General features: G+C 33.0%; 1 protein-coding gene across 6 annotated transcripts in view; it reads right to left on the bottom strand.

The window, feature by feature from the left end:
* Window positions 1-2,422: 2,422 nt before the first annotated feature.
* The window catches only part of LOC110991810 (protein FAM102A), a 62,846-nt gene continuing 39,119 nt past the window's right edge, over window positions 2,423-26,149 (bottom strand). Inside the window, exons 3-13 of one of the 6 annotated variants that reach the window (XM_022257327.2) lie at window positions 11,630-11,760; window positions 10,613-10,799; window positions 9,671-9,816; window positions 8,923-9,018; window positions 8,103-8,209; window positions 7,586-7,680; window positions 6,611-7,273; window positions 4,659-4,779; window positions 4,135-4,243; window positions 3,597-3,735; window positions 2,423-3,024 (exon numbers count right to left, since the gene is read on the bottom strand). In XM_022257327.2, the coding sequence (XP_022113019.2) occupies window positions 2,973-3,024; window positions 3,597-3,735; window positions 4,135-4,243; window positions 4,659-4,779; window positions 6,611-7,273; window positions 7,586-7,680; window positions 8,103-8,209; window positions 8,923-9,018; window positions 9,671-9,816; window positions 10,613-10,799; window positions 11,630-11,760 (1,846 nt within the window). In that variant the 3' untranslated portion in view covers window positions 2,423-2,972. Of the gene's footprint in view, window positions 3,029-3,596; window positions 3,736-4,134; window positions 4,244-4,658; window positions 4,780-6,181; window positions 6,263-6,610; window positions 7,274-7,585; window positions 7,681-8,102; window positions 8,210-8,922; window positions 9,019-9,670; window positions 9,817-10,612; window positions 10,800-11,629; window positions 11,761-26,149 lie in introns of all 6 variants that reach the window. The other 5 variants (XM_022257329.2, XM_045631954.1, XM_022257328.2 and 2 more) reach the window with 5 other exon arrangements.

Here is a 26,149-nt window from a genome sequence, read left to right as displayed (position 1 = left end):
TTCTTAACCTGTCACTTATTTTATTTGGTAGAATTACAATCTAAATTAAAACTCGAGATCGACAGGACCCGCTTGTGCTCGGATTTGCCACTGATCGCCATTGCAGAGAATGGAAAGAAAGTAGTAGGGTGTCAATAGGCTCGAATTAAGCCCTAATGCTAGGCCTTCCCAGAAGTATATTTTTGTTTGATTAAAAATATTTGTTATGAAAGCCATGATCTTTGCTACATTTAAAATTATTTTATAGTGTAGTTCAGAAGTATTGTTAATTTTTCATAAAATAAAATAAAACACAATATAGCTCTAAACACGTCCTTTATTCAAATACTGTACAGGCTGTATTACAAGACATATTATGATACAATTTCGCCGCCGTCCCTTCCACCTGTCGGGAAACACATCGCAATACACGTTACGATGTACTTAGCGACCTTACTCAATAAATTAATTGTACATTAATACTGAATACATAATTTCAACACGATAAATAACATGTAAATGCTACGGTAGCCACGTCCTAAAATCCCACATCGGGCGGCGGGCAGGTACTTTTAACGGCAAACTTTAAGCTTTTCCAAAGAAGTGACAGATCTCGGTATAATACAAAGCTTCAAAACCCTTTCTATATAGAAATATCCCGTGTTAATATAACGCGATACCTCATACGAGCGTGATCGTTTAATCTAGAATGTTAAACAATCTCGATGTAACAATAACGTATCGATCATGTATAAAAAAAACTCAAATTTATAAATAAAACTTGCGTCTCTGTATTGAAGTTTGAAAATATCAAATTTTTACTATTTGTAACTAGCTTATTAATAGCTCGCTCGTATGAAGGATCCAGTATTTTTGGCACAGCTGAGCCATGCCGCTTTTGAAATATTACATATGCGCATTCTATTAAGATCATTAATTATCACAATTATAATTTTACAATCCACAATGAAATAGTACTATTAAATGTACGCCGGGGGTTTCAGACAAATACTTCGATCTCAGATATTTTGACATAAAAAAATTTCAATGTTATTGTAAATAATGTTTGTATACATTATCCGTTTAACTTTTGTAATGCTAAAATACAATATACATATTGTATTGACGTCTAAAGTGAAAATCAAAAAACGCAAGCAGCGTCTGCCAAAGAACGTCACAGTCTGGACTGGAGGACTTCGAGAGTATCAGTTCGTTTCATTTTATTCAATAAAAAACGAATTTTATAACTGATTAAAATAAAATAGTAAAACTTATTTATGACAAATGTGGCATTTAAAAATAAGATGGAAGTCCAATGCTTAGATAATTATTACAGTATCAATAAAAAAATTTATGGAAAAACCTGAATTTTCTCTTCCACACAGGTATATAATTGAAGGCTTTAAAGACTAAGGGATGACGTCACAATACCTATACTAACTACACACTGACTTAGCACCGTCATGTGAGCACTCGTTCTGAAAGAGAAACTGGAGGACTGCAAATTACTTAGAAACACAAATTCGTAGAAAATGGAAGCAAAGAATTACACACCGCCCTTTCATAAAGCATAGGAACACACAAATTGTCGTATCTTAAAAGTCAATAAATGACGACATAATCACTCGAGCTGCCATCAAAGGTCATAGTGCCTCAAACTCATCAGATCTGACAGGAACTAATTGTTTTAGAAGCGATATGCAGCGGATCGTATAAGTTTAAAGCACTACATCGGCTTAAGGAAATGCGTACAATTAAGTAAAAAGGTAAATTAAAAAACATTTAAAAGTTATGTATGCATACAAATAAAATAAAAATATATTTACATTATAGGCATGTCCCGAGCCGAATATAATACACATAGTAAAACATATGGCATAAATTATAATACATTAAAAACAAATAAATATGTCGTCTCGACGGTTTATTTACAAGAGGAACATTCTATACAACTCATAAATACCACCTTCCCTTGTCGTTTCATCTTAACTAAAAAACATTGCCACTGCATTAGGGAGCGTCCAAGTATTACGTAACACAAACCCCCCCCCCCCCCCTCCAAACCAAGTTTCGTTGCCATGAGTCATTAAACCTAATAGTTGCCATTTATGTTGTGTAAAGTATCGGAAAGTCGAAAATAATATCACAAAAACGCATAATTCCATCCCCACCCCGCATCGTAACATTTCACCCCAAAAGACCCCCCCCCATATTAGTTACGTAATACCTGAATGCTCCCTTAAAAGGATTGAAAACACGCCTTTATCGTGAATAGGCCAGTTGACGTTTTAGTATAGTAGTAGTACTAAATGTACATCTGTAATGTGAACGACGAAATAAAATAAATTTATGTGTAAAATATTTTAATAATAATAATAATAATAATTTATTTATTGCACGAATATGGTATAAAATGTCAAGGTGGTACAATTGTCAGTTGCATATGTAGTCATCGAATTTTATGCCAAATATAACGCCTTTAAAAATAATCATAATAAAAGATAATACTAAAATATATCTCCATTCCTATAGCAATTCAATATAGTCAACTCGCCCATTTTAGATTAAACGTGAAAATAATGTTTTTAGAATATCGACAATATTAAGGTTGGGTGCCGATCACAATATTGGCAGGTCCTTCTTATACCATATTATAAAACGTTCAGTAAATGATTCGTTACCATGGTTACGGCGAAAGGCATGGTTACCATGGCAACACAATCTTTACTCCACGCATAATAGTTATTGGCAAATAATACAATTGTCTCTCAAAAAAGCAGTCGATTAAACCCAGCACTCATACGCTTTCAACTATCTCTGTTTTTATTAGGGAAAATAATAGAGACAGCAAGCTCTCCCGTCTTTGCGTCAATAGATTGCGGCAAGTCTCGTACACTAACACTTACAAAGCGTTGCAAAAATATTTGTTATAGTTCACAAAGTCCCAGGACTCAAGCGAAATGAACACTAAGCGTCGAATCTTTCGTCAGGTATCAAGTGTCAGGTTTGCATTGCGCGCGCAGAGTCGCACTTTCACACCGTTGGCTACCTGACACAACATTTAATTTTATAATTGTGTACGAAAAATAGATAAAGATGTGTGTATGTGTGTATGTGTGTTTGTGTGTCGTGTTGTGTGTGTTGAAGTATAAGTTAGAAACAATTTCTAGGTTATATGAACTATCTACTGGAACCACACATTTCAAAATGGTTTAAAAATTTAATAGTAATTTACAAGTAAAATATCATATTATATATTTCTGAATAATGTTTCAAGGCTTCAAGAAATAAATAAATTATCGCCTGCATTTGATTTTGGCTTGCAATAGGAAAATGTCGTTAAGCATTTTTTTTATCAATCAATCAATCAAAAAAGTTTAGATGCGACTTAAGGCATGCTTATGAATGTCAAAAACGTTTACAAAATTCGCGAAAGAGCAAAACTACGCCATCCTAAAATAAAACAACTCGAAAGCTCGCCTGATGTTAATTGATCCGCCGCCCATAGACTCTCACAATGCAATTGCGTTGCTGGTCTTATAAGTATTGCTATGATCTTTTCTTCAAGGACCCTAAATCAAATTGGTATGAAAATAGAGTCAAGTGTATCTGATCACCTGTGGTCCCTCGGGTGTGGTCTGGGATGGGGGTGTAACACAACACGTTGGTAATCTCGTCTCGCAAGTTGTCTTGCACGCTGCCTCGAACCAAGTTCCGCCGTTCCTTCCGGGGTTATGAACAGTTGGAGACCGGAAGCTGAAACGTCAAATTATACGTCTAAAATAAAAAGAAATAAAAGGCATAATTTTCAACAAATTTGCAGAGGGGGTAATTATTTACTAATTATTATAAATCACGACATGAATTTAAGCGATGGTGAAACATAATTGGTTTTTTTTCTGTCCTGTGTAGGCAGCATCGATCTACAATATAAAAATTATATTTTATGTAATAAAGAATTAAATTATTTACCATAAGATTTAAAATAAATACATTCTTAAAAACACATACCACTCTACCAAATAAAAAAATATGTTGATTGATTTTTCCCTTTTCTTCGGCTATATCTTTAGTATATTTGATTTTTTTTATAATATGTATTGGTTTTTTCAGATATTATAAAAAAAACATAACAGATCAATATAATATACATACTCTCGGCCGGATCCTCTACAGCCTGTTTGAGATCGGTAGCGGAGATGATCTCCTCGATCAGCGACTTAGGGTTCACACGGGTGTTCTCCACGCGACACGATACCGCATGCTGTAATTCACAATTTCATAGAAGTAAATTAAAGGTGATTTTTATTCCATTGCAATTTATAAAAAATAAATATAAAATTAATTATATTGTAAACTACTGAGTACTTAAGTAAAGAGTTTCAAATAATGTAGTATTTAATAAAATGAGAGAAAGCTTATTAATCCGTAAAGTATATCAATACAATAGACACATATATATATGATGTGTTTAAATTTATATAAATCTTCCGGCAACTACGGACACATTTCGTTTATTTTGTTTCTTCTTTCAATCTCATTAATAATAATGAGTAAATTTACATGAATTTTACACCTTATCGCCTTCATACAAAAACATAGATGCTGGGGAATTAATTGTATAATATATGGAAAGAAACTTAATGTTAACCTATATTTTTTTTTATTTCTAAAATTACCTGTGTATCGTCTTGTACGGGCGGCACGGCGACTCTTTTCCGTCTCTCGAGTGCGGCACGCGCCCTCTCTAACGAACCCGACTCAGACGCAGATGCGGTCAATGACCCCGAAGATGGATTTCTGCAATCCATCATTTTATTAGTTTCACTCAGTTGTATGCTTTACACGATATTTGGTCAACTATACATATATACATATTGTTATTCATATAACCAACGTTTATATAAAATAAGTTAAAATTCATTAAAATTGCAAATTACTTTTTTTTTACTTTATATACAATATAAAACAAATTTTCAAGTAGTATAAACTGAATTTTAGATTTGTATCTATTTGATATTTAGTTCTGAATAGTCAAACCGAGTTATATATCAACTCTCGCTAGAAATTACCGACTCCAACTTAAACACACAAAAATCGTAAATGATTAACTTTGACTGAGACTTGTACATATGTTATATATAGGATATAACAATTTGAAATTACGTAAAAACGATAAATTAGTAATCGTTAGTTTGTTTAAAAGCTTCTTAGTCCGTTCAACATCAATAAAAATAATTTATGCCTATCTTGCATTACTTTTAAAATTATAAAGTGCAATAAACTAAAACGACAAACAAAATTTTAATAAAGCATGACCACAGACTATCAAATAGTCTGTTAATCTATAGATCTATATATTTTCACAGATCAAAATAAATCAAATTAACCACTTGACGTATTTCAACTAATTTGACTTTTATGTTATTTAATTATAATGTCAATGGAATCTGATACCAGCGCCATTTCTCCGACATAGGAGAACAAAATATCGATAATAAATTATTAGATAAAAAATTATAAAATATATATTTAAATTAAATCGATGTTACATTTAAAGAACATTAAACTGAAAACATGCATCTAAAGCTCCAAAGGTGCACCGCTTAAGCAAAACACATGCAATTCCTTACAAAAATAACAGAATGTAAAACATATATGACCAATATAGAAAAATGTAAAAAGCACCTGAAATTAAAACGCAATATAGTGCAACATAATCACGAGACAACATCTATGAATACTGCGCTTCAACACTTTAATTTGTTTAAACAAATATAATCATAAGAGATTTAAGATTTTTTTATATCAAAACAAAAGAAAATCTATAAGTAAACGTAGAATCTTAGGGTTGGCTTAGATTAGAAACTAGCGCTATCCATTTGTATTTGACATACAGAGGTCATATGGCACTCCTATATGTGTCAGTCTTGATTCTGAATCTTACCTTAGTGAAATATCACATAAACTTATCGGGCACATCCCTAATAATCGCGTACAGACTGTGATCTCTACCCATAGTTATTGAATTTTTTTTTATTTTATCAAAACATGGACTAACATTTACAACAATATCAAAAAACCGCCCACAATCCAATCCAATTAATTAATAAATTAAGTATGCTAATTATAAATAATGTATTCAAGTTTATGTATTAAAGTGAAGAGCTAGTACTGAAGCGCAGTGTATATGTGTACTGACAATGTGGCAGATGGCCTGTGCTGCAGTGTGCAGGCACCGCACGACGCACACGCACGTCCCGCTTCCGCGCCGCACTCGCGTCTGCGTCCGCATTGGATACATACGTTAATAAATAATATGCACAACTAAATTTATATTACATTACTCTTATTTCTAAATTAAAGTCAGTACAGTTTCAATGTTATCATAATTCTGCAGCCTGCAATAAACAAATGTCACGTGTTATTTCATCCACTAATGAGTACTCCACTTAAATTACACAATCACAAATGAATTTGAAGACCATGAGAACATTCCTTGCATCCACGCGCGTCCAAACCCGAAGCGGTTAAGTGAAAGGGAAATATTAGAGAGAGATAGTAATATCCACAACCGTTTTGGGGGAAAGGGAGGGAGACGGGAGAGGAGAGGCAAGCACGCGGAACTCACCTTGCGCATACGGCGACACTGTGCCTTAGAAGTTCCACCTCTGACTTTGGGGTAGACGTCATCTGCTCATTTAGCGCCCGGTTGGAGACGCTCCTAAACCTATGCCTCACGTCTATCTTCTCCGTCAGATCCTCGGGCTCAGATGGAATGCAATAGAACTCATCTTCTATGCAACCGGAGAGCCTGTTTGCGACCAGAGAGTTCTTTCTATGCGCGAGAGGCGTTAGGAAGGGAAAGTTCGTGAACAGCTCCTCATTCTTTTTGTTCTTCTCTATTAAAGCTGGAATCGTGTTGAGCGACTTCTGTTTGAGAACTTGGAAGTTGGTGAGCGGTTCTACTACTGACGATATTATCGATGCAGCACGCCTCTTCTGATCGAAGTACGTGGGCATCGTGAATGAATCGTCGTGGATTGTGCTGTCTGGGGTTTTGTACTCTTCGCTAGGGGGGGAATGGATGACATGCCTCGGTATGACGTCAGGCTGTGCCGTGAGAGTCGCGTTGGGGGTGAGATAGGGATCGGAGATGTCAGAGGGAGGGGAGAGGTACAGGTCAGAGGTGTCAGTGAGGGTCCGTTCTATGACCAGCTTGGCGAGGCCCGCGTGCTTGCACCGCGGCACGTATACGGTGGTCGTCGTCCTCGTAGTTCGTTCCACGCGCACGCTGGGACGGGGGAGGGGGGACAAAATAAACATAATTTAAAAAAAAAGCTAATAAACAGGCTCGGATTAGTATCGTGCTCACTCTGTTAAACGAAGCTCGGACTGTACAGCGGAACTGTATACGTGTATACGTATATACGTATATACCACGACGACATTTCCACGCCCCTCGACCGTGAAACATCTCCAATCTCACAATCATGCTCTCTTAACCATTATACCTTTCAAATTTATCGAGTCATTAACAATATGACTAATAAGGTTTATCATTAAAAATTGAACCTTAAAATTGCAACCTAAAACCTGCTATTACCTATTGTGATGTGGTCTGTCAGGTGCGGAATCACCTTCGGAGCTTTGCCTCGAGTGAGCAGACGCAGCCGACACGGAACTCCCATACCCTGATGCCTGAAAAATTTAAGTAGCAAATTAAAAAAAAGGATATGAAATTTAAAAAGCTTTTTATATACAGTCAAAATCGTTTACGACGACATCGTTTAGAACAACATACCGGTTATATTGACCAAATGTAAACGTCCCGGCTGAATTCTATTGTATCAGGTTCTTAATAACGTCATCGGTTGTTATGACTATCGGTTTTTACGACCAGATATGAGGAGTCCCTTCGATGTCGTTATAACAGATTTTGACTGTATTTGTAATTACTTTTTAATAAAGTACTAATTAGTAGTCATAAAAAGGATTAAACTATTGGTATATCATTAGCACATTGTACACGATTACTAACATAAATTATTGCCTTTAAAAACATATCACTTTTATTATAAATTATGTAAATATATATAAATAAATAAATAGGATCCGTTTACCAGCATTACCTTGCTGCTCATGTCTCCCGAAGTGTTGGACGAGTTGCGAGAGTGTGTGTGCGGCTGTTGATGACATTCGGCGCATGATCCCGATACTACGGTTAAACCTGTAAAATATTGTTTCTTAATAAAAATAAAAACAGATATAAACGTAAATTAATAACACGAGAACTAAACACGACGTTTTGAGTGTTTTACTTGTATTAATTTGCGTAATTAAAAGTTTTTACATTTGAAATATACCAAATACACGTGATTAAATTTTTTTTTTCTTCTTTCGTATAAATATACGAAAGAAGAAAAAAAAACAATTCAACTGAATGAAAATTTTCAAATTACATATTTATATAGAATTTAAAATAATAAAACGTTTTTAAAATTTTTAAGGTAAATTGGTATAAACACATTCATATGGGGTTTTTATTACATACACATTTTACAAGCTATCAAGTCTATATCCCATTCAACTATTTTCAAAATAATAACAAAACAAAACAAACAAACAGTTTAAAAAAATGATTATAAAAGTAATTTTTAAATATCTGTAAATAAATAATTATATTTATTAGATAAGATTGTTTAGATTATTAATTTATATATTATGTGTCAACTGACGTTTAATTTAATTTGTTTTGTTAATCTGTGGAAAAGACGCTTGTTTTGTCTAGTGATAGTCATTACATTTTCTATTAATTTTGGGGATTAAAGTAATTTACTTCAATTAAAATAACAAATTCTAAATGTTGTTTCAAGAAATATATATTTCAGCAACACATATTATTTTAATATATTATTAAATAAATTATATTAATTAAATTACCAGGACAATCTGGAAGTGTTGTGGGCGGTTCCTCGTTATCAGGCGAAGGTAGATCGCACGATGGAAGGGATGATAACGGCTGATTGTGGCTACCCTCTGTAAGATAAAATTTAAATCAATTAAATTATACTCTTTGTTTTTTAACTTTTACCTATTTAGTTTTTTCTTATAAAAAATATAAAAACAGTCCTATCTATGGTTCATTTCAATCCAGATTGGTTATGCTGCTGTTTTCTAATAATAATAATAATTTATTTATTTTTCTCCCTTAAACATTAACAATAATAATTAATAATACAGTGACAGAATTGGGAGACTGGTGTCCAGACTAGGTAAGAACCTGTGATATGGATAACCAGGCTTCCATTCCATAGCAAGTCATATACATCAAATGGAAGTTTGTAAGGGAATGTGTATGTGAGTGTGTGTGTATTTGTGTGTGATAGTGGGGAAGGGTACGCATGCGTGTGTTAGTGAGTGTTAAAGGGTGTGTGTGGACATGACTAAGAACATATTATGTGAAAATTATTTTATTACATCTAGTAGAACTTCTGTTTGATCATAGTACAAAGTAAGTAAACATTTATGAACTGTTTGCTTTACACATTTTTTTGTTTTAGGATATTAATAAGTCTAAGATTTTTATTATTACTGTAAAAGACCTTAACAATTTAAAAATTAGGCCGAACAAAATCATCTAGATCATCTTTATCGCCCAATTTATATCCTGAAGAGTCGGTATACCTACCATAATTGTGCTTCTTAGTCAATGATCCGAAGCCCGAGCTGGCAGTTGACGAGGCGCAGTCATCGTCTGCCGTTGGCGCTGTATCCGCTCCGCTGTCCGGAGTCCCCGCCGATCTGCCTTCTGACACTTCTTGTTTGCTTTCAGGTCTAAAAAAATAAATAATAAATGTATAATAATAAAAATCATAGAGTGAGAGTCATCAAACCCTTTGTTCAATTTTGTAAGGCACATAATACCTAGAGATATAATTAAGAATTTATAACTAACAAAAGCCGTTTAACATTCTCGAGCTTATCACGTTAATTACTTCGTGAATTAAATAACAATACTATACTCATTCAGATAATTAGTTTTTTCATTAGATTAAATTCTAGAGGAAACTGTAATTGTTTTGGATGAAAAGCACATAGAGTGTAATCTGTACGATCTAGTGCAGTGATTCCCAAAGTGGTCTATATCGACACCTAGGGATCAAAGGAAAAAAAATTGAGGGTCCATGAAATGAAAATAGGGGTCCACGATAGTGGATCTTAACACATACACTGATAGTAGTTACATATTTACTTACATCATACTATCTTATAATATCGAAACATATAGGTACAGTATTTATAAAAGTGCCTTTGAAATAAAAATTTATTGTATATGTTTATAAAATTATGTAAGTTGTAGGATGTTGGTATTCGTTCTGTGGTCGCAATACATTTTGAACTAGTAAAAACAAGAAAAAAATTAATTCAATTAATAAATGTATAAATTAACATGCTTTTCCTTTAAGTTTTTAACACTAAACTTCACTACAGTGAGAAATTTACAGGAAATCAATATCAGGTATGTAGGGGGTCAACCCAACACGGAAAAACATGGCAAGGGGTACCTACAAAAATGTTTGGGGAACTCTGATCTCGTGACTTCATACGCTAGTTTAATATTAGTACTTACACTTTAAACAGAGGGTCTCCCGAAATCATATTCATCTTGATGCGTATCCTAAGAACAGAGTTATCCTGCCGCTGCCGGGACTTATTGTCGTAACCTTCTAGTAGACACCGCCGTGTCGTTTCTCCAGAACCCGCCAACTCTGCGAGGTTCATGTCGCAGAAGCCCAGCTTCTGGTATGAACGACCGCCTGAAACGAGAGGTGAACTAACGTTTACATTGTACTTGGCGACAGTAAAGATTTAATTTAAATTAAACATTAAATATAAATAAAAAACTTTTCAAATGTTAACGCACAATTAAAAGTATAAAAATTTTTTATAAGTAGTTTTTGGGTTAAAAAAATACCAAACCACTATTTTCTCTTTACATATGTTATACTTTTCGCATTTACAGGCTATAAACAGGCTTAAAAACTGGTGTAATTTTCATAGTTAACAACTTGTTACATAAAACTGACTTAACAAGAACAGTTAAAAACTTCGGGAAGCAAACTGCTTAACTTTTCTATAATACGCGAGAAACGAGTTCGCCTAGATTTTTAAACTCTCAATCTGAGCTTACTTTTATGTAACTTTTATCAAAAATCATTTAACACGATCTATTATAAGGCGCGCACTACCTTTATGATTTCCTATACATTCTTATTGAATTGAATTTAAAATAAATAACGTAATAGATAAATCCAGTCAAAGTCTGTACGTATCAAATATCTGTTTTGCCAGAGACTACAAATAGCTTTCAAATACGTAAACCTATAATGATATGAATTATTATATTTCTTCTGATGATTATTACTAAAGGCCGGCAATGCACTTGCAAGCATTCTGGCAATGTGTCCATGGGCGGCGGTATCACTTAATCACATCAGCCTTCTGCTGTTAAAAAAATTCGCCTATTACAAAAACTAAGTCGATCCTAATTATTTTAAAACTTTATATGGTTTTTAGTATGTTGTACTTTTAAACAAATATAATTTGGTTCCAAATTGACATAGATTACATATCGTAACTTTAATACCTTTACACTCTTTCCGTACAGAGACTCGTAGTTTAGCCGGCTCCAACACACCCGTGTTCGCATTTGCGTACATCTTGCATACGAACGAGAACGTTGAATTCCACCGAACTGCGTGCTCTCGGACCTCCTCTCTGAAAAGGGGCATAAAGCTTAATTAAAGTGTAATAGACACCTTTAAACAGCAAAAAATCCTAATAAAATTGTATTGCATACTGTGAATTTTAATAATAGATACCTAATATTTGGAGCATCATACCATAATTAGTTAAATTTTAAGGTGCTAATCGACTTTCACCAATACAAACATAAAACAAATGGTATTTTGATAATCGTCAGGTGGAAGGATCCTAGATAATGTTCAAACAAAAATCATAATAATTTCTTCCAGAAGTCTGAAGTAGCAACATCATTTATACAATAACAATTGATCGAGGTTATAACGGGAAACATAGCCTCGTGCGAATTGTACTATTTTGAGGGTACTTTACGAGGTAAACTAAGAGTGCAACAACCCAATGCATTCCGCAAAATGTATACATTTCATCTTTACTATCAATAAATGTTATTAACGGCGTATAAATTCGTACAGTTTATTTATAAAGTCTCTACCTACATACATGAGTAAATGATATATAACACAAATATACAAATAATGATTGGCTTTCTTTCGACACTTAATAACGTCGATAAATTCTTTACAAGCCTTTTGGTGTTTTGTGTCAATTGTAAAATAAACAATCGATATTTATAAAGAAATTCTATATTTATAGCATAATAAAAAAATAAGCCTGGTAATTTCAAACTTTATTTCTTCTCTTACATATGATAAAGCCCAGAAGTATGAAGATAGGAAACCCGCTATTATGCGATCTATGGCAAAGTTAATTTGACACTCGGCTTTGACTATATGCCACTTAAGTAGTAGTGCAGTAAGTAGAGATGCAGTTTATTTTTATAGTTCATTGTGCATTGTAGGTCAAGTGGCGTCGACATTTACTTGTCACTCGCGAAATGTCACTCATCTTTAAAAACGTCACGTGCTATATGATTATGTAGAGTTATTACACGTCAGTGCTTCTGTTACTTAGTCGGTGATGCCCGAGATCTTGGTTTTAATATGCAAAAGAGTAGTTGTTCCAAGTACAGAAGCATATGTATCAATTGCTTTCGAAATATGAATAATCGGAATAAGGTAGAATATGTCGTCCAGGGGGGCAATGGAAATAAAATTTTATGTGATGTTGAAACAAATAACAATTCGAAATGTTCCCTTAGTCAACGTCGTATCTATTTCCCTACTAAATAACATTTCTATTCTCTTCCCATATTTCCTTGATTGAGTAATATGAGAACGTCCGTAAAATACAATTGTATATTATGTATTTATTTCGTTATTTAAGTAAAAATAACTTGACTCTAACAAATCGTCATATTATTTCTTAACGATAAATGTGACTAATTCGAATTTCATTCTATTGTATTTTCAAAACATAAAAATAAAAACCGTTGTAAGAAAAACTTCGCTAATTTACTTTACTGTGGAGATATCTTTAAAGTAGGTTTTCAAGTCTAGTTCGTCTAGTCGTTAGTTTTGTTGGATATTAGATATTGTTAGTTAGCAAACTTATTAAGTTTCAGGAAGCCATAATCACGTACCAAGGAAAATTCAATCCGACCACTTCCGGTGTATAAATTGATTTTGCGTGCTAAAAATTACTATTGGTCAATTCCGATTAGATAAAACTAACATGACCTAAATAATTAGAATTATCAAGGCCTACATTATTGCATATCTTAGTTTCAACTGATTAAATATAAAACCCTAATAAAATATAAATCATAAAAAATCAAAATCATTTATAAAAGGTAACACAATGTATACGTATGAACGTCAATAAATAAATACAGATGAAACGCTAAATGCTTCTAATTTTACATTTACTATTTATATTATATATAATAACATACTTATACATTAATTTAATTTAAAACTGTTTTTCGTTTATAAATTAAGGTCAGTGAACACAGGCCTATGATATTAAAAATAAATGTATTTATCAAATACATACGAGATCAAATATCTTGCAATGTTATGTAAGTATTCGATTTGTTAACGAGTTATAATAATACAATTTTGTATGAAATCGATCTTTATTTTCTCAGCGGAAAGGGAAGCTAAGTAGCTAACGTTTCCAATGTCATTTGTTACGATTAACTTATATTACAGTATTACTACACATACGTTTATGAACATTCTAGAACCGCAGTTTCACTCGCGTAGACACCGATCTCGTGGTAGTAGAATATCTACTCAGTCGTATATAGATATTTTTGTTAACACAAGAGTTTTTACATATTTTGTCTAATGGTGAAACAATAATTGAAATCGGTCTCAAAGATTTTGTGTAAAAACACTACAAACATACAAATGTTTGCCCTTTATAATATTAGTATAGATGTATATATATACTTTAGCCTACCAAACTAACCTACCAAATAAATGTTTATATTTTTATCGACTGTCGTAACATGCGACTAAATGAGTCATTGGTTCTGTTTAAACAAAATACAAATCATTAATTCGCATTCGTACACCTTGCAACCACCATCACCGATGATAGTTACGCTTCCTTGCTCACCCTAAAGTCAAAAGCACGATATTAACTAAGGTGCCACGAGCCTGGTACTATTGTGTACCCTTCACGGATAAAATAATATTTCCCTCATAAAAAATATATTGTTTTGTTCAGCTGGGTTTGACTTCGATTTAACAAATATTCCAAGACATGCTAACTACATTCAACACCGTACGATAAAACATTTTATTACGGTTTTTATTGTCTATTTAATTTTAGTACTAGTATGTTCTTTTCTGATATTTAGTTTAAGATGCGTACATACACTGAAAGTCCATGTGTGCACAGCTGGGGATCGATCTGCCACTAGGCCAACAATGCGTGAAACATAAAAATTCACCCGCACATCTCCTCCATAATCTGTCCAAAACGCAAGAAAATAGTATTTAAAAAAGGCGTTTGCGTAAACGTGATTGAAACCGCGACAGCACGCGACCTCCCACGTGTCTCCAATCACAGCGATTACCGAGCCATTGTTTCTTTTATTAGGTTTTTAAATAAGTACATTTTTCTCATTAAATTTTGGCTTCTCTTTTAATTTTCCTTTAAAAGGCCCGAAATACAAACAATGTTTTTTTTTTAAGTATGAACCGCGGACTAACAACCTAATTTGTTTTCGTAATTACGAAGTTACTCCAGCTAAACAGTAAACATTATAAAAAATACAGTACTAAGGTTCACGTGTTATATTCCATATTGGAAGTTATCAGTTACCGTAAATATATAAGCATATAGCGGAGCTATTCAACATATTAAATTGAGCAAAAATTTTAATATCTCCACATAATAATAAACAAAGTTCTTCATACGTCTGCCGAGACATCTTTACCATTTGTACAGAATAAATGGCTGGATGCACTGAATTTAACAAAGGCTTTTCAAGCTCAGTTGGTCGTTGAAGAAAATATTATATCGCTGCATTGCTTCTATTCATACAACGCGACATTACTTTTCTATCCATTAAATTCTTCCGCAACCGTAATCAATGCGGCGTAATCAGTTCTTTTAAATTTAAAGGGCATTTTGTCTAGAACGAGCCCTTAAAAAAACACTTGTGGTTCGGGGTTCGACATTATGCAAACCCCGCTCTAATATATATTCCCTACAGTTTGCATGTAACTTGTCTGCGCATTAAAATGTTAGTAATTTTAGTTTTCCTTTTAACCACCAGGTGTCGCAAGACATACAAATATTGGACGAAGATGTTGTTCATTAGCTTTGTAATGGTACACCCACTAAACCTGTATTAGGTTAAATCCAATATGTTTTTGACAACGGAATCATATTTCGCGCTTAGTCTCGACACTGATTCTAAAACAAGCATGTGTGTGTCAGAAGCTTTATTGTTTTATCTAACAAAGCAAACGAGCAGGTGAACCTGATGTTAAGTATACTATAATATACGGCCGCCTCTGGCAATGTAGTCTACATTTCCAGAGGGCTTGCAAATGCGTTTCCGGCCTCTTAAGAATTAGTACGCTCTTTTCTTAAAGGACCCTAAGTCGAATTGGATCGGAAATGTTTAAAGCATTATGTGAATAAACAGTCAAATTTCTAGCGAAACAATAATTGTCTTTAGTTCAAATTTAGGTATAAACCCCAAACCGACGTTATAATGGGTTTGGTACTCCATGATCCAACAAAAGTTTCACAATTCAGACAAATCACATCGAAGAACGAAAGATCATTTTAAATTAGAATAGATAAACGAATAAACACACATCAAAGATCACAGATGTCGAAATGACGCTGCGAGACGGCGCGGCGCAAAAGATTCGGAAGCCTCGACACAATTTCTCGTTTATCGACGCACAACGCGATTTGTAACTTATTTATTTATCCATGTCCGTGGGTACACTGCGTCAATAGAATATATGATATAGGTTACTGTGAGAAAAATCAATATTACTCTTATTTATTTAGGAAGGAAGGTTGGTTAAAGGACGTTGGGAACTATACATATACTATATATACTACACGAGCTTTATAACGATTACAAACAATCAATATATTTTAAATTAATGTATGCCTATTATTATATGTATTCGTCGATATTTACGAGCCGAGTTTAACGTTAAATAAATTTAGTTAACTAAAAGGAATTTTTTGAATATAGTCAAAGATTAAGTAAGTAAGATACGGCGTATTTTGCAAAAATACAAAAATGTTCTCCTGGCTACATGTACAAGACATTAGGATTATTTTCTGCTGATTCAGAGAAAAAGGTCACAGTTGTAATTTATTATCGCTTAATCCATTGAAAGACATAAATAAAGAGATCTTTGAACATATACGTACAGAAGAGAAATACAAACACAATCGCTTTAATCAAAAATGGATTTAAGTTTTAAGTTGCACGAGCAGCACTGATTTTCAGTGGACTTCATTTTGTAGAAGTAGTCATTATAAAACTCTACATGTACGCAATTGCTTTTTGAAATTAAAATAACATGGTAACCCCAGTTAGCAACAATTCCAATATTAGAGATGTGAAGAGGCGTATGACCTAGACAATAAACCAGTACAATCCGGGACACGTCTGTTATAGTAAAAACCTAATAAATCACACCTGTCTCATATATCAGGTAATGGCCATAGCGATTTCTCAACCAATTTGTCAACGGATTCAATGTTTAGGACGACTCAATTTATGCACTTGAATGAAAATAACACTAAGTATTTTTATATTGTATTATTAGGAATTTAAAATTGAAATTTTAATTTTATAGCACAAGGGGCAAAATGACGGCTAACTGAGGCTAATGTAATGACACCGCCGCCCATGGACACTCTCAATGCCAGAGAGCCCCCTGTTCTATAAAAAAAAACTACCATACAGTTTTTAAGACTTATATAACATTTTATATTCTTTAAGAACAACGTAATAGTATATAATCATCCACAGCACAGGGATGTCCGCAGGATGAAGACTAGTGTCTATATGATTAGCTACTATTTTTTAAATAATATAAAAACTTATAAATTCGTAAATATAGCGATATGAATATGTTATTCAGGAACTTAATACTACAAGTAAATAAAAGATTATATTATAAAGCTGCCTTGATGAATGGAAGGCCCAGCTAATCAGGGCAAGGACAGTGGCTTGGGTGTCGGATGTCAGCAGATGGTACGCCATAAGGACAATTGTACGGGTTCTTTGGATTTTATGTATCTAGACGAGATTATTATATTCTAACTATACGAAATATACCATCTAAAATAAAGGAACTGATAATATATCCGTTTCAACATTGAGTTGATCAGTCCATTAATAAATTATCCAAAAGAGAAGCTATCGCGACTTCTTTCACATAAATATATATTTCATGAAATAACGAACGACAAATTAACATTTTATTCAGGTTTACATATTTTTTTAGTCAGGTGTGTTTACGTAAACACAATTATTGCATACGCAAGCTGTAGCTTTTCCAAAGAAAAGTAATTTTGTGGAACATTATAAATGTTTTCTTTTAGCCTATCTCCGTCCGGCTATATTATATTTAATTCTCCGTATTGTGATATTGTGTGAAATTAAAAAAATAACATTCTTTATCAACTACATTAAAATTATTAGAGATAATAAATTAATCTAATGTCCAGTCTTTTTATTGGTATCATTTAACATCAGGTGAGCTTCCTAACCGTTTGCCCCCTGTTATTAAAAAAAATATTCACTTGCCTAACAACCGCAATATACTATTCATTTCAACCAAAATAATGTTCAATATCACTTCGACCGCTGCCGTTTCCTTTCTTTTCAACATATCTTCTTTTTAACTTTAGTATACATATATGTAGATAACATATATCTTCAGTGCCTAAGTATATCGGAAGCAACTCGCTAACGCGCTCGGGATGCACTTTCGCTCCGTTGCATAACTTGCGTTACATACGATCATTTGTTAATAACAAATAAAGCAAATTATCATTAATTAACCACGTAAAGAATTTGTTGAATCTTCATATTAAACTATTGCATTAACAAGGACGGCCGCAAAGCATATAATTTTGCTTAAAATTAGTTGTAAACCTGAGTTAAACTGTAACTCAAAAATGTATCTTTATTCATATAGGTAAACAAGTACATTTATGCGAGTAAAGAGAAATTCAAATTATAAATTTACTTTTACGTTTATAAAACCTTTTTAGGCCTCACATTTATGTGTATTTTGTGCTCATTTCTTTTTTCTAATAGCCAAGTAGATGATCACCCTAACACATGACGTATGTATACCTTTTTACTAAGGCATGCCAGATTCCTGGCGTTGTTTTTGTTTACAGTGAGTGTTAAATGCGCATAAAGACAGAAAGTAAATTCGTGCATAGCCGGTATACCTACGTACCTACGTAATTCTCACACGCAGTGCCATTTTTAATAATGTATGTATAAAGCGATATTGCGAACTTTTTACGCGTCGAATAATCCGATTTTAATCATGTACTTAGTATGTCTAGGTTATCTGGAAACTGCTAGTACTACTAGAAATAAGTCGTTTAGTTCCATTTTTTGTCTTCAATATTTTATATTACATTTCTTCTACTTTGTGTTACTGTGATGTAAATAAATTGTGATTGTTATATTTTCTTACGTTGCGATAATAAAAGGAATGTATGTACCACTTCATCGTAATATACAAATATAGAATATACTACAATCTATACAAAATCGAAGATTCTTTGAGGCTATTTAAAATGCATATTCTATTTAAAGCATGTATTAAAGGTTAACTGTAGGCAAAAATAGCTCACCTTCGACATTAATTAGAGAGCATTAAGACTCAATTAAACCTACATTCAATCTTTAGCGGTAATGACGCGAAATTTGATCATCACACAGGGCTGCCGTTAGGCTTTTGAAAACATCATAGCAAATAAAATTTATTGCATCATATTTCTAGAAAATTATTATTTCTTGTTCCTGACTACCAGACTCCTACTCGTGCTTTTGTTTCATGTTCCTCACATCAACACTAACTATGCAAAAAACTCGGTTTTGTATCGACCACTATTTAAGCCTTGACTTGTTTAAGCTATGGCGGAATATAGTTAAAAGCAGTATTAAGAATATCCATAGCATCATGAGCATACCTTTTATGTAAATAGGAATATATTTAGGTAAATATGTATTCAATCTCTGGCTATATATCAGTGTAATTGTTTGTTATTATATGTAAGTTTTGTAAGCTGTAGGATTAAGAAATAAATACATAAATATTTTACTATTTTTTTAAATGGTCTCTCTACTGAGACATTATCTATCATAACGATCTAGCCAACTTAAAACTTAAGGGTAGTTAAGTCTAACCTGATTTAATAAAAAGGATATTTAACATGAGAAAGTGTAACCCTACTTACAGACTTTATTAAGGAGAAAACACATCTTGCGAAAGTTTGAACGCATTTAGTGAATAATGAGGCAAATTATGGGTACGAATTGTAGTTAGGATATGTTTGTTTTTTTAAATAATAATAAATAGAAAACCACCACTAAATTCTATAAGGTATGCTGAGCCATTCAGCTCAACTCAATGGTTCAAATGCTTAGATGAAGTTTTCCAAAAAGCCTTTCTTTGTATATACTAACTTTAATGGCAGTGTACTTCTGCAGTGCACAGAGAGCAAGTATATATGTAAGTTTATGTTTTAGTGAGTATGATAAAAATGGGTTGGTAACAATTGATATCTTGTATATAAATTAACAATATGCATATATTTTAATAGTCAGCCCTACAAAAATACCACCTTTAACATCTGCACATGTTTGCCAAATATGTACGGAGGCATCCCTTTCCCGTGGGCAGTGTGAGTCACTAGCATAAAGCCCATGTCCTCCCACAGAAGACATTTATCGATTGAATACAATAGATTTCTATTGTATAGATGTTTGGTTACACATAGACCTTTTTGTTTTACGTAAGGTCAAGGAATATAGGTCACGAATGTGACAACGCCATCGGCTTAATAACACACGTTACTCAAAATACGAGACAAAAGTTGTCAGTTAAAAGAAATACTAAAAATTAGTCTTTGGTAGAAATCGGCAGACCCTTGCAATCCCTTAGTCTTTAATGCAATGCTTAATTAACTTTCCCCCCTGTGGGGCATTGGTCCCACGTTGGCATATAATGCTTTAACGTATTTATAAGACTGTTTGTTTATGGACTTTAGTTGATTAACAATATTAGCATAAGCCCTAATATCAAATATATCGGATACATGTTGCTATAGTGCAGTTTTATTGTAGAGACATCCACGCACAGGCTCCTTTTATTTCAAGAAAAAATTACCCTAATCCTATGATTATCATATCACCTATGATTGTTAAAATTAATTTATTCCCAATAACACTGATAAATTATTACAAATTTTACCCTAAAAATATTTTTTTAAATTATTTTGTAAATTTCTCTTTTTAACGGTTTTTCTTTCTATAACGTATCGAATAATTAACGTTACAATATATATTTTAAATTGGATGTAAATCGCGCTTTATACCTATCATTCGTAGTAAAATATACAATATGTACATATATAATTGATTATTTTGGTAATTACAAGTACTTAACCGAACTATCGATATATGCGCTAAAAAACCAATCTAAAAAGATATCAAGGTTCAGCACGTGTACTTTTTCATTGATTCGCAATAAAAAGCTAAGCCATTATCGTTCACAACACGTAGTGATTACGGTCTGAAGGTCGCACTTCACACGATACATAAAGATGAGTTTAAATCAGGCTTTTGTTTAAACGATTCAGCTCTTGTATTTCTTCATTAAACACCGCTTACATAAATATATTTTACATAGTACTAGGCGTCATATGTTGGACGTTTGCTGTTTTAGCGGATACGACCGACCCAACACAGAGTTTGTGTTAGTAGTAGGTTGAGTCTTACAACCATTCAAAGCTCTCGAAATAAATAAATTTAATTTCTTCATTTAACTAAATTTATAATACCTTTATGTACTTTAACTAACCAGCTGTAAATAACTTATATAGGTTTTTGGTAATGCTATCAGTATTACAATAGTTTAGTATTGGTAGCAACTCATGACAGGACAGATGTATTTAGCAAGAAGAAAAACTATTTATAATTAGTTATAAAATAGTTTAAGTTTTAAGTTTTTTATTGGTATGTTTATATTATGTTTTTAGTTTATATTTCTATTGTATTAGTATTAAGTCACTGTTACAGTAAGGAAATAAATATTTAAAACCCTATAATTTAAAGATACACCCTTCTATTTAAACCCTATGTTAAAGTCATATAAAGATTCTAAAATACTACTACTAATTTGGTAGGAAGGTTTTCTTGACATATCATATTGACCTAAGTAGGAATAATTAGATTATGTATAATCCGTCAGTAATCGCATCGATAGTTGTCTATTTACATTACTTCCGTCTTGCTACCGCGGTAAGCGTACTAAGCTAACATTGGAGATTTCTTAGTGCGTAAAGGCTTTGATAAACTTAACTAGTACTTAGGTGTTCGTTCTTAAACAACGTGATGCGAAAATTGTTTTGACGCTAATCCCGACACTAAGAAACTCCAGTGTTGTGAGTGATTAGACTTGTTCTTTCGTGGTACATGTTAAAACGTTAAAAAAGTAATATTAAGGAATACACTTTTGCTTATATTTCTATAGTTTGATAATTGTATTGAAAAACTAATATTATATTAAAAGACTGACTTAAAACGATACTCTAAAACCTCCGTCTACATTGTTTATTTTATGCTTTTTCGTCTAAAGCCTTCTTCGTTCACATAAGTAACTAAAACAGATCTGTTTAAATAAATGACATATAGATTTTAAACATATTATATAAGGAATATAAGGTACAAGTTCTGGCATTTCTATTAAATATAGCATAACGAACCAATAAAAGAAAATTATACCTTCGCTGTCACGACAATCCGATCGTTACGATATCCTCGTCTCGCATATCCGGACTCCTCGATTGATGGCATTATAAGGTTATAGCCGAGCAATCAGCTTAACTATTGCAAAAAAATCTGCAACCAATACCCACAAGGTTGGAAAGCACGTTTTTTTTTTTGGTAACCCAAGTCAAATGCGCTATTATATGTAACTCTTGTTTTGATACTAAAATAACAGTTAAAAAATTTCAAAATTAGATCAATTTACCTTTTAGTAGAAACCGCACGATCAATTAACATAGTCATACATCACATTCCACATATGCGGAATGCAATAAGACGTTTCTTACTCTGGTATTTGACATGTTCCGGTGTCTCACAAAGGAAACACGCGCCCCCGGAAACGTATGTACCTTATACGTAATAAGGCCTGTTTAAAGCTATGATTACATGTACAAGCATTTCTTGATATAGTTAGAACTTCAAATCTACAGAGCTTCTTCTTGACGACGTCGGTTTTTCCACAACTTAGCGTTATTAAGGCAGTTCTTGCCGCGAACTACCACTATATGGAACCAACTACCAATTCGACCGAACCAATTCGACTTAGAATCCTTTACGAAAAGAGCGGATCAATTCTTAAAAGGCCGTCAATGCACTTGCGAGCCCTCTGGATTTAGATCCTCCGATTTCTATCTGATCAAATTATGCCAATCTGATAGGCAAGTAGGTGAAAAGCCTCCCGTGCCTGACGCATGTGAGGCATGGGAGGTCCTGGTTTCCTCGCGATAGTTTCCTTCACCGATCGAGAGAAATTACATTAAATGCGCACATAGAAAGAAAATCCATTGGTACACAGCCAGGGATGAATTCTTCGGGGATGAGAATCTGAAGACTGCAGCCATTACGCCAACACTCCTCCGTAATCACTCGACTCCATTTTTGTGTTTTAGTAGGTTTAAAAACAGGTCGTAAACTATTTTTTTGTTTTTAATACATATAATCGTTTAATATTTACCCTCTTACAACGGACCTTCTATTTTTTTAGCTTTCGATTCAGCTACTTTTAGCCAATAACACTGATAAATAATTACAAATTTTACCATAAAAAATACCATATTTGTTTTGATATTATTCTTAAAGTAAATATATTATTAAGGTTTATATAGAATAATTATCGTTACAATAGATTAAAAATATTTTATTAAGATGTAAATTGCGCTTTATACCTATCATTCGTAGTAAAATATACAAAATGTACATACTTATAATTATAATTGATTTATTGGTATTACTAACACGTTATAATATACAAATACTAAACTGAAGTTATATTAAATGTATATTAAAAACGTTAGTAGTAAACCTCCATAGACTTTAACGCCGAAGAAGCTTTTACTCATATATGCATTGAGACTACGGTAGAACAATCAGGAAATACCCGACGTAACGCTGGCACGACGCCGATGTGATCTCAACATTCAGTGACTTCACCCCACGTCACAGTCTTGCCAATGTCATTAACATATATACAAACGAACTTGCAATCTTTATTTATATCTCGAAGTCCAACGATGACACATATGGCATCATCGGTAAATTGGATATTACTGATACAAGGAAAACATGATTGCTATTAAATTTCTGGATCGGTTAAATACAACATATATATTACACCCTCCCTCTACGTAAATATTACATACTTTTGTTTGAAAAGTGAGTCGATTATTTTGCTATAAAACGTAACAGTTCGACATTCTCCTCTTTTATATTGACTTTTAAACTTACTTTTATAATATTGTTATTTTTATGGAACAGGGCAAACGGGCAGGAGAAATCTCCTGCCCGTTTGCCCTGTTAAGTGATTCCGATGTTCATTAACGTTCACGCTGCAAGAAGCAATGCGTAATGTTTGCAAATTTATTAAAAAAAGAATTTTTAAGCCTGAAGAAGAAACTACACTGTTCTCTAAAAAATTTACTATGAGTCTTATAGAAACCAATAACTTGTTGGCAGTGATGGCCAGTTTGACAGTGCAACTCTCACTTTGAGGTCAATGGATTTTCTTTCTATGCTATTACCGCTTGCTCGTACGATGAAGGCACCGTCAGGAAAACTTTAGGGCTTAGACAAAAAAACGATAACGATCGAGACGACGAACCCATACAGCAATGACGACTTTAGAAGCGTCAGCGATCATGCCACGTAGTGTGTGACGTCATCGTCGATAATCCGGTTTCTCGTCCTTGCATACGCCGTATCCTCATGTCAATGTGTTTAAAAATACACCTTGCCATGTGACTTGTTTGCAAATTGCCAGTATTTAATCTTTTTGAACAAGAACATTATTTAAAAGTTACATATTCCTTTATGGCCATATTTTTCTTGGCTTTTACATGTCTAATATAAAAATAATGTTTCAATATTTAAATTATTTTTATTTCAAATATTTTTATTAATAATAATTTGAATGCTCTCCATTTACAATAGTTAAAATGCATTATTGCAATTGCGGGTAAAATTATATTATCATACCAATTTTAATACTTAATGAAAAATCTAAAGAAAGGTGGTAAACGGACACACTTTTTAAGAATTGGTACACTCTTTTATTGAAGGACCCTAAGTCGAATTGGTTTGGAAATACTTCAGTAGGACTCTGGTTCCACATAGTGGTCGCGCCCAACAAAAACTGCCTCAAATAACGCTGATTTGTGGAACTACGGACGTAAATGTGATTCTGGTGGAATTTCGTATTCTGCTCCGACGTCCGATGATGAAACTCGTGGGTTATTTACAATTTAATGTTAACTCATTCTGCAATAACTATTTCCTCAGTTAACTTTATTAGCCTTACACCAAAATCGTTCGCTAATTAGAGCGAGCAATAAGGAAGCTTTGGCGTTTGCCATAACTATTAAACTGTGCACTTCTACATCCGTTATGTGTTCCTGGTAATCGTGAAACCAAAAATTGCAATATAATTTATTGTAAAATCAAACAAAACTGTTTATCATAATTAAGACCCGCGACGAGTACATAAACATAGGTAAACAAATATATACATAATATATTACAAACAACACTACTACTACTATTCTAACAAAATTATTAAATAAATTAGAAAATATCAATAAAAGTTGGTAGGTACATAATATATGTAGTCTGTCAATCTTCAATCTGCTTTGTTTTCATTTTTGTTGTTTAATATAACATAAACAAACTCGCAAAATAAAGTGCCTTAGGAGAAACTCGGGAATGTCGTTTTGACATTGATAAAAGTCAGTATGATAAAAATAAACTCGCCACACAACTGCGAGCTGTAAATAAAGTACCATAATATCTAAATTGTATCACAAGGACGTTTTATTTAAGAAACTTTGGAATGTTCTAGAGTTAAATTAATTCATTGACACGATACGAACGTGCCCAATCATCAAAATAGGCCTAATTCCGGAAATATATTATCAGAGTGATTTTAATTACAATACATCCGGTGGTTATTTTTACTTATCTATTTTTAAATTAAAACTCTGTGTATCTTTTGTATATTTAAAGAGTTTCGAAGAAACAGGCTGAAATATTATTGTGTACTTAGTGTTGCCTTGTAGTATATTAATCAAAGTAAAAATATTTAAATATTATTCAAATTCAAAATAATTTATTCATGTAGATAACATAATGTACACTTATGAACGTCAAAAAACAAATATACATTAAATGCTTCTCATTTTACATATACTGCCAGTTTTTAAATCAAGGGCGTAGAACGGAAGAGAAGAACTGGCAATAAACTCTCCGCCATTCTTTTTAATCGGCAAGTTTTTAACACAACGTTTGTAAGGAGCTGCAACCATTACACCATGTTCCTGGGAGATCTTGAGATCTTGAGTAATAAAGAGTTATAAGAATAATAAATTATTTATCCAAGTTTGTATTCCAAGTCACAAACATGTCTAAAATTTGAAAAAAATGTTTATTCTATTCAGACAT

This window comes from Pieris rapae, chromosome 2 (assembly GCF_905147795.1).
Source record: "Pieris rapae chromosome 2, ilPieRapa1.1, whole genome shotgun sequence".
Lineage (NCBI taxonomy): Eukaryota > Metazoa > Arthropoda > Insecta > Lepidoptera > Pieridae > Pieris > Pieris rapae.
Note: the sequence above shows the minus strand (reverse complement) of the source record. Positions and strands in the feature narration are given on the sequence as shown.